This window comes from Ostrinia nubilalis, chromosome 22 (assembly GCF_963855985.1).
Source record: "Ostrinia nubilalis chromosome 22, ilOstNubi1.1, whole genome shotgun sequence".
Lineage (NCBI taxonomy): Eukaryota > Metazoa > Arthropoda > Insecta > Lepidoptera > Crambidae > Ostrinia > Ostrinia nubilalis.
In genome coordinates, this window is record NC_087109.1 from 8,203,702 (window position 1) to 8,214,500 (window position 10,799).

A 10,799-nucleotide genomic window follows, 5' to 3' on the forward strand; every position below is an offset into this window, starting at 1 on the left:
ATTATCCCACGTCGCTTGCATCAATCTTAAAGTAATTTGTGTTCGAAGAACCAGTCCCAGGCTAGCACTCGCATCGAAAGGTTGATAATCACGTCTCTTGAATAAAATGGGTAAGTTATTTGTTTATGTTTATCTTTTGTACTGGACTTTGACAAATGTTTTAAATTATACATAATGTTTATTTTTTTGTGCTCAAGAAAAATTGGCGAGGAAACTCAGTGAATAAAATATTTGAAAATTAAGTTAACAGAAAAATCTGACGAAACCGTCTTAATTGTGTTGATTTAACCTGTTATTTACCTACACTCATGGACTGATTACTTTTGTGGTTTAGGTATACCTACTTAACAAAGATGATCTACCTACATATTAGTTATTATCTACAGTTGATTGATTCTTCGACTCTCCGTAACAATATAAAAATTAAAAACATAATTAGTCTTAAAAACTTATTTTAAGACGTTTTAATTTTCAGTAAGTTACTTAGTTAAAAGCACTTTAGAACGTCCGTCTGTGAAAGATATTTATCAAAAAATAATTTAAGTAGATTTAATGTCAAGGCTATTCCAACAAGTTATGATTAATGTATTTACATCAATATCAGAACATAAACTTTGCAATCTCTGATGGCAAATCCGAGGTCAAGGCAAAATTATCGCGATGCAAAACTCGTATTAATACTAGGTATTTAACTACAATGCTGTTACATAATATCGGTTATTGTTTCACATTCGTAGGTAGGGTTGCCAGGCGTCCGGATAAAGCCGGACATAGTTAGGCTTTTTGATTGCGTGTCCGGCCAAAATAACCGATGTCCGGCCTGTCCGGCTTTTGTTAGGCTTTTTATTTCGCTGCCGCGCCAGGCGAAAGTCGAGCCACAGAATAAGGCATGCACGCACCAGGACATTAGGCAACCGATGATAATAGTAGGTACTCACTCGTGAGCTCACTATGCACCCCCCCCCCCCCCCCCGTCGCATGTCCGGCTTTTAGGGTAAAATGTCCGGCCAAATGAAGCACAGAGTCCGGCTTTTGTGTTTTTGGACCTGGCAACCCTATTCGTAGGTATCTTAATTTAATTTGGAAAAATCGGTTTTTCATTTTACAAACTTTTCAATTTTATTTATTTTATTTTATTTGTTTAACAATGTTTCAACAGCATTAAATTGTACATAAATTTACTTTTACATAACTTTTAACTTAGTGCCCTTCTTAATTTTTTCAGGTTCGTTCACTATCATTTTGTCCATCGCTGCCGTGGTGTTGATGATTTCAAGCTGTGAGGCTGGTATGTATTTATTTTCTTGTTTTTTTAAACTTTCATTCTCAAGAAACGGATTAAATTGCGACAAAGGCTATTCGTTTTTAACCGATTTCAAGAAAAGGAGGAGGTTCTCAATTCGGTTGGTACCTATTTTGTAATTTTCTTTCATACTTAAGTACGTGAATGTACGCATGAATATATCACAAGACACTGATCAATACGAGTAATAAATTTAATAGAGTGTGACAAAGGACAATGGGCAAAATGGTACCCGGCTCCAATAGATATGTGTCTAGTATCGTTTGAAAGGTCTTACCAATATGAACAACTTTTACTATGACCACCAGCCTCAGATCTGGTTGTGTACGAAGATATACATACTTTTTTGCAGAATGGTACCCGGCTCCAATAGTTATGTTTATAGTGTCATTTGAAAGGTCTACCAAGCCAAACAACATTTACTATGGCCACCAGCCTCAGATCTGGTTGCGTTCGAAGATACAGATCGGCCATTCTCAGATGAGCTACTTTTTGCGTGTCCGGGCTGTTAAATCGTTAAAAATGACAAATTAGAGACATGCAAGTATTTTTATATGTTACTTAACAACCCCATCCAGTTGTGCATTAAATCATAGGCCTCTATTTTAAGTATTTGTGACTTAATTAATTTCATGAACCTCTGTTCTCTAATTACCGTTACGCGTCCGCACACCGACTTAATGTTAAAACTTGGCTGTAATTTTTATGTCGTATAGATTTGGTTTACTCCATTCAACATTTTAAAGAGTACAAAAGATTGTCTTACGCATAGCAAAATATCTGTTCAATAGAACCATTCTGTAAATAATTAGAATTAAAAAACTGCTTGTCCGAGCGAAAGTCCTAATTCCCGTGACGTTTTCTGTTTTTGGGCACACAAGCCTAAATAATAATATTTGACACATCATTTACGCGCGCGGCGCGAGCCCTTAGTTAGTTCTAAGACCTGTTAGCAAGTAGACGTCTATTGCGTTGGCGTACCGTCGATGAATTGCGTAAGAGTATAATTACCATATTTTTGGTTTTCAATTTTTCTATTTACCATGTCCTTATTTTTATACTCGGTTTTTGAAGGTAGATCCACGTTGTTAATTTAAATAGATTCAGTACTTTGGGCTTCATACGTTGTAGTAAGACAGTATTTGCATACGCTGAAGATTTTGGAGATTTTGAAGAAAAACTATCGTTTTATAATTTCCATGTACTAATTACCGTATATTTATAATCACCGTTGTATGAAATTATTACCTACAAATTGCACTCACGATTGAATAAGTATGATGATAAAATATGAAATATACCAAGACTTTCGCATAACAACTGTACGGACTTTTCTTCCAATCTGACAATCAAAATTTTAAAAAACTTTCGTTAGAGTAACCTCGAAATAGATTCGATTTCATGACAAATGTTCAGCTTCAGTTGCTGCATGGTTGTTGGATTTAAGAGTATATTTTAACCCCTAAGGTGACTCCACAAAAAGAAGTTACCTGGAGTGAAATCGGGGCTTTCTGATGCCCAGGAGATGTCACTCCTGCATGAAACATGTCTCTTACCAGATATTTATTTTTACTATTAGTATAATTGATATTAACATCTTAAATCATTAATTAATTCTAACATAATACCATTAACATCTATCCATAAAACCTTTGCCCTAAGAAGATGAGATTTTCCAACAGTAACACTTACCTGGGGTGATCACATTAAGAACAAAAGAGAACAAATCAACAGACAATGGGACTTTTCAAGGCAAGAGTGTATAGGCACTTTGTACCATCCTAAACTGCATCGTACCTGCTTTGTTATGCATAGAAAAAACTTCGTGATATGCAATGGGTACTGGGCTGAAGAAGCTTGGAGAACAAACTAATACAAATGGATCTTAAAACCCATGTAGACATGGCATCGACTTAGCCTCGCAAATGTAGAAATACTTTAACGTTTTCAAAATAAAGTTTTAAAAATCTTGAGCTGTGCACCTTGGTTTACAAAGTCCACTGAAGTGATACCAAACGTCAAAGAGGGTGTGGAAAATCCTGTAAAGCTTACAACCAAAGACTAGACCTTCATGCAATCTATTTGCTGCATTCCTTCTAAATTCTAAGAATTCTGCATTTAGGCTCAGGAGAAAGCGAATAGCATCAATCTGAAAACTTATTGTAAAAGAATCGAGGTGACAACTCATGGGATATGCTGAGCTGGAACTGTCATTATTACAAATTCAATTTAATCTGATATTGGGTGATGGCTGATCGCAGATAGATTAAAAAGAGGAAAAATCACTTAAATCATTAATTAATTTTTCGATATATGCATATCCGAAAAATCAAATTTGTGAGATCTCCTGATCCATTATCTGTACGTTAAATCGTTTGTACCACATTGAAATCAAATAAATGATGATTAAGATTCTGATGAAAAAATGTGACACGTAGCCCCTTCTGGCCGAAACTAAGTGTTCCTGTTATAGCCTCGATTATTGCAGTATACTGAAAATATCTTGATACAATAAATAATAGAAATTAGTGTTTTCCTTTTTTCAAAGGGTTATTAAGTGTACCTACAGCGTTTTTTATGACGCTATATATTTATATACAAATTTATCAATGCAAGATATTGTTTTCTTGCTATTTTACATATTTTTTCTAATTACCGTTAGATTAAGTATTAGCCTTATCTAATTACCGTGACCATAAAATTTTTGGGTCTCATTTACGCGAAAACCGCTTGGAATAATTTGACGCCTTAACGATTGTTAAATTCGTACTTTTCATGTGTTTCATATTTAAATGCGTTTAAGTCAATTAAGCCAAATTTCAAAAATGATATGGTAATTAGGCTGAGAACGCCTAATCGTGAGAATGACCGAGATACTTTTTGTGTAACCTAAGTATCATACAGTATGAAGGGGACGCGCTCGGGGCAGGGCACCGACGAGATAGTCGGACGCGGTGAGGAAGACGGTGGGCGGGAGTTTGCATCGTGCAGTCCACACAGCTTATGACCGCAGTCTGTGGAGGAACACTATCTGTGGTCGCGATCCTCATCAGTGAGGGACCGAGGAAGAAGAAGAAATATCATACGTGTCCATCGTATGGTACTTAGGTTATGCGAGGCAGGAAGGGTTTACTGCTCCAGCATCCTTTCTTAACTCTATAATTATTGATGGGGATGATTGTGAAAAAAATATTTTTATTTAAAGAAGTACTACCCCCTTATTAATAAACCTTGGAAGGTTACACCTAGGAAGAACCTTGGATTAAAATGACATTTCCATACCAAATGACAATTTAAGCCAGAGTTCAACTAGGGTGTAACTTTTATCAACAAAGGGGTTAAAGTATTATTACTTCTTAAGGGTTTTTATTATGGGTTGCTAAAGCGAATAAACCCACAAGACCCAATAAGTCCACCCACAAGATGGACCGACGGCCTCATAAAGGTAGCGGGAAGGCGCTGGATGCAGGTCGCCACCAACCGGCCATTGTGGAAATCATTGGGGGAGGCCTATGTTCAACTGGACGTCCTATGGCTAAAATGATCATGATGATGATGATGAAAGCGAATAAAGGGCTAATAGCTTTGGTAGTTCATCGTAGGTATAATCCTTTTCTTTTCAATGTTTATTTTAGTTATATTAATAGATTGTAGTCATAATACATACTCGTATACATGGATGATTGTGTTATACTTTCATTCTAATACTTAGTGGAATTACTGCTTTCAAAACGTGAATTAGAACTGGCCCCATAGCAGACATTTTCCTACATCTAAAGGCCTTTTCGAATATACAGGGTGTTAGGTAAATGGGTATATGAGCCGACACTAGCCCATGTTAACATGGTCATATAAATGGTATGGTGAAGTCAGAAATTTGATATCTCAATTTTAATTTTTTAAATTTTCATACAAAATTAATTTTATGAATTCCGATTTGTATGAAAATTAAAATAATTAAAATGAAGATATCAATTTTCTGACTTCACCATACCATTTATATGACCATGTTAACATGGGCTAGTGTCGGCTCATATACCCATTTACCTAACACCCTGTATATTGGTTATGGCTATTGGAGCGGGTACCACTTTCCATACATTTGTGCCCATCATCCTTTACACATGGTTTTCCTTGTAATGAGTCGACTCTATTGTCACATCGACAAAAGCCCAAAATGAAACAAAAGACGAGCATACACCTACCTACCATAGGGTTCTTCAATAAATCCTCCTTCACTGTACTACATGGTCAGCTAAATCTGATGATTGCATAGAACACTTCTCCATAAATTGATCGATCAGCTGTTACAAATTACCAAGGACTGCTAGGATGATGTTGGTGTCATAATGAATTCATTTTAAAAATTTATTTCACTCAATATCGGAATTGAAAAGATATTGCATATCAAACGTCGCTTGAATAAGTACCAGAATTACAGACTCTCTGGTTATCTATTCTTTCAGAGCTATTTAATGAACTGTAGATAAATGAGACACTTCATTTGTCAGTACTTGTGGTAGTACTTAGTAGTAGGCACTAAAACTAGGAGGTATTTGTAGAGATAGAGTCGTTTTAATGAATGTGTTCATTAGATGAAGTGAATGAATGTCGCATTTTCCTTCTAACATACTGGATTGATAATAACTTGCAAAACAACAAGATTTTCCTTCACAATTTACCATGACTAGGCCTATTGATTAATTTTATTATTAATTGCGTGTCATTAAATAAATATTGAAAATAATTTACTTTACCTACCTAACTGGTGGCCTGATGACGTCCACTCCTGAACATTGGGCCTTGTTCAAAAGGGGACGCCCTGTAGCTGAAATGATGATGATAACTGATGCAAAGAACAACATTGGTCATAATCTACTACATATATACAAATAAGTCGGGTTTTCCTCCCTGACGCTATAACTCCAGAACGCACGAACCGATTTCCACGGTTTTGCATACGTTGAGGTTTATAGCAAAGAAAATTCAGGAAAAATTTCAACAGAAAAGCGGGAAGGGGGTAAAACGGGATCCACGCGTACGAAGTCGCGGGCGGCCGCTAGTCACGATATAAATAAATCGAGTTAGAGAAAAATGTTTTTGAAAATGTCACATTTTCCAGCTTCGATTTAAGAAAGTAAATAAGTTAATTTAGCTGGTAGAGGAGGTTCCCTATCATCTCTCTCTACGTAAAGCAACATACCTGAAAGCGCAGCGTAGGACGTCCACCCACAAGGTGTACCGACGACCTCATAAAGGTAGCAGGAAGGCGCTGGATGCAGGCCGCTACCAACCGATCATTATGGAAATGATTGGGGGAGGCTTATGTTCACCAGTCTGTGGACGTCCTATGGCTGATATCATGATGATGACAATGACAATGACGATGATGATGATTATAATTATGATCTCTCTGTTCCAGCCGGCAACTGCCCCCTACCGTCCAAAGTGTACAGCTGCAGCCCGAAGTGCCTGCAGGACTACGAGTGCACCCACGGCAAGGTGTGCTGTAACAACGGCTGCAACGCCAAGTCCTGCACGGAGCCCGCGCCTTACGGAGGCGCCGGCGGCTCCGGGGGCTCCAACAAATATGGTGAGTAGAGCAGAGTCCCTCACAAGCTGCACAGTGTACAGAAAGAGGGCTCCAACAAGTTATTTAAGTAGATGCAATCTTTCACAAGCTGCCTATTGTAGAGACAGCAAGAGTGCTGTAATAACGGCTGCAACGCCAAGTCCTGCACGGAGCCGGCGCCGTACGGAGGCGCCGGCGGCTCCGGGGGCTCCAACAAATATGGTGAGTTGAGCAGAGTATCTTCCAAGGCGACGCCGGAGGCTTCAGCGGCTCCAAAAAGTATAGTAGGTAGTCGCAAACATTCACAGGCTATCCAGTGTAAGTACAGAAGACAGCAACGTGCGCCAAGCTACTGCAGCTCAGTTTAGGAACTTACCCACGGCAAGGTGTGCTGTAACAACGGCTGCAACGCCAAGTCCTGCACCGAGCCCGTGCTGTACGGGGGTCCGGGGGCTCCAAGTGCTCCAACACTTTATGGTGAGTAGAGCAAAGTCCTGGGTACGGTACAGAGAGAGGGCTCCAACAAGTGTGGTACATAAGTTAGTGTCTCATAAACGGGGCTATTCGTTATCCGCTGCAGCTCCTGTGCAGCCAAGAGCTTGACCACCAGTAAAAATCTAACCAGAAAAGGCGAAGTTCGTTACGAAGGAAAGTTAAAATATCAAAGTCACAACTGCTTAGTGCACAAGCAGCCAATTCGGTGCAACAACGGCTGCAACGCCAAATCCTGCACCGAGCCCGCACCATAAGGGGGGCGCACCCCCCTGATGGCTCCAACGAGTAGAGCAGAGTCTCTCACAAGCTATCCAGGGTACGGAAAGAGGGCTCCAACAAGTTCTTTAAGTAGATGCAGTCTTTCACAAGCTGCCTATTGTAGAGACAGCAAGAGTGTTGTAACAACGGCTGCAACGCCAAGTCCTGCACCGAGCCCGTGCTGTACGGGGGTCCGGGGGCTCCAAGTGCTCCAACAAGTATGGTGAGTTGAGTAGAGTCTCTCACAAGCTATCCAGGGTACAGAGAGAGAGCTCCAAAAAGTTCGGTGAATAGACGTAGTCTTTCACAAGCTGCCTATTGTAGTCTTGCACCGAGCCCGCGCCTTACGGAGGCGCCGGCGGCTCCAGGGGCTGCAACAAATATGGTTAGTTGAGCAGAGTATCTGCCAAGGCGACGCCGGAGGCTTCAAAGCTCCAAAAAGTATAGTAGGTAGTCGCAGACTTTCACAAGCTATCCAGTGTAAGTACAGAAGACAGCAACGTGCGCCAACCTACTGCAGCTCAGTTTAGGAACTTACCCACGGCAAGGTGTGCTGTAACAACGGCTGCAACGCCAAGTCCTGCACCGAGCCCGTGCTGTACGGGGGTCCGGGGGCTCCAAGTGCTCCAACACTTTATGGTGAGTAGAGCAAAGTCCTGGGTACGGTACAGAGAGAGGGCTCCAACAAGTGTGGTACATAAGTTAGTGTCTCATAAACGGGGCTATTCGTTATCCGCTGCAGCTCCTGTGCAGCCAAGAGCTTGACCACCAGTAAAAATCTAACCAGAAAAGGCGAAGTTCGTTACCAAGGAAAGTTAAAATATCAAAGTCACAACTGCTTAGTGCACAAGCAGCCAATTCGGTGCAACAACGGCTGCAACGCCAAATCCTGCACCGAGCCCGCACCATAAGGGGGGTGCACCCCCCTGATGGCTCCAACGAGTAGAGCAGAGTCTCTCACAAGCTATCCAGGGTACGGAAAGAGGACTCCAACAAGTTCTTTAAGTAGATGCAGTCTTTCACAAGCTTCCTATTGTAGAGACAGCAAGAGTGTTGTAACAACCATAGAGAAAAGTAATACATAGGAAATAGAGAACCCTCTCTGTCAAATTTTTGAGCCTACTAATTGATAGCCTGGTGTTAAATTCCCTGTACATAACCTACGTACGTAACGCTCACATACATACATAGTACACGCACACATACATACATAAAGTCCACGCACACATACACACAGTTCACGCACACATAGGCCCTCATAACCTTCAAAGAATTATTGTTTTTATGATGTACAATGTAGAATTTTTTCAAATCCATTATTTTGAAAATATTTATCTTTATGGTGTACGTATTTTCAAAACAATGTATTTGGAAAAATTCTACATTGCACATGGAAATGCAAATAAGTAAACAAAAACTTTTGAATTTAATAATTTTACTTTATTTATGAACACATAATATTATACACCAAAAGCGTCTTTTCGCAAAGTTTTCAACACTAAACACAGAACACAGCACATTGAGAAAACTCAGATCACTTGTGAACATAACAGAAAGTTTCTTCGCGATTCACGAAGGAACGAACAAAACTCCGATGAACCAGAACAGCAGCAGGTACGAAGGAATGAACTTGAATTTGACTCGACTCTTCAATACTTTAATAGGGCCACAGAACTCATAGACGATGGCTAAGAAAACAATAAATAATGCATTCAATTCAACCTAACAAAAACAACACCGGCCATTTTGGAGGAAAAACAAAGTTGCCATATGTTAAATAGTAATTTCTACTACTCTATTATGTAAATTATAACAAAAATGTCAATGTTCAGTTTTAAATTAAAACAAATTAATTTCATTTAAAAAAAGTTTTCACATTGTAATTAACAATATTCTCAAATATATTTTAATTAAGAAAAAAATGAAAATATGAAGGAAACAGGAGCAGCGACATCTAGAGCGTTTTAGGGTAGTTAAAAAGTATTTGAATTTATTCACCGATGTCGCTGTTTGGAAGCAAGTTTCACTTCGATGACCGTTGTATGGAAGTTTCTTCACCCTGGTAACAACGGCTGCAACGCCAAGTCTTGCACCGAGCCCGTGCTGTACGGGGGTCCGGGGGCTCCAAGTGCTCCAACAAGTATGGTGAGTTGAGTAGAGTCTCTCACAAGCTATCCAGGGTACAGAGAGAGAGCTCCAAAAAGTTCGGTGAATAGACGTAGTCTTTCACAAGCGGCCTATTGTAGAAACAGCAGGTGTGCTGTAACAACGGCTGCAACGTTTGTTCCGGGTGAAAGTTAAACTGTCACAATCAATCTGACCTGGGCACAACAGCAGGTGTTATATTGCAAAAAAAAATTGATGTGATTGAAAAATGACGTTATTGGTACCTAAATTAAATAAGTACATCGAGTTACTGACCATTGGTTTAAAAGCTTGATACTACTTTATGTTTGATCTTTTGCAGTTTAACTGTTACTTACTCACAGTTTGTGGATTCACCCAACGTTTTCGTATCTCAACGGTCGATGGTAGCCCAGCTAGCAAAAGGTAGACTTGGATTCGATTCCCACCAGAGGCAAATCGATCTTTCATGTTTTCAAAGTTTGAAATGCCCTTTTAAATGTAATTTCTGTCCTTACAGGGAGTGGTAGCGGAACGTACTGCGACAACGTAAAGTGCAACTCGTTCGAGGTGTGCAAGATGGACCCCGCCACCAAGCGCATGAAGTGCAGCCGCCCATAGACGACCGATTATTTTAATAATTAAATATATTGTATAAGTAATTGTAACAGTCGTTTGTTTTATTGGTTTAGGCTGAGTTACACCACCAAAGTTTGACCGTAACTATAACGATAACCGGTGATTTTTGTATGGAGTTTGACAGATTTTTGACGTTTGTTACAGTCAAAGTAAAATGGTGCAACCCAGCCTAAAGTGATTCGTTTATAAAAAACCAGCCAAGAGCAAAATTAAATGAAATATTTTTTATAACGCAGTGAGGGATCGCTCGCGCGTGATGGATAAGTATTTAATAAATAATAATGAATGTGTAATCGCAATAATAAAATCAAGTGGCAGGGCGGGGCACAGTTCTCAGTACTGATGGCCGCTGGGGCAGAAAAATTCTCGAGTGGCGACCACGGGTCGGAAGACGTAGTGTGGGCAAGC

At 39.7% G+C, this 10,799-nt stretch overlaps 1 protein-coding gene across 1 annotated transcript; it reads left to right on the forward strand.

Moving 5' to 3' along the window:
• On the forward strand, window positions 1-10,420 carry LOC135082782 (waprin-Thr1). The gene is made up of 4 exons (XM_063977545.1): window positions 1-110; window positions 1,226-1,288; window positions 6,726-6,896; window positions 10,273-10,420. The coding sequence occupies exons 1-4, from the start codon at window positions 107-109 to the stop codon at window positions 10,371-10,373; spliced, it is 339 nt and encodes a 112-aa protein (XP_063833615.1). The 5' UTR covers window positions 1-106; the 3' UTR covers window positions 10,374-10,420.
• Window positions 10,421-10,799: the final 379 nt, after the last annotated feature.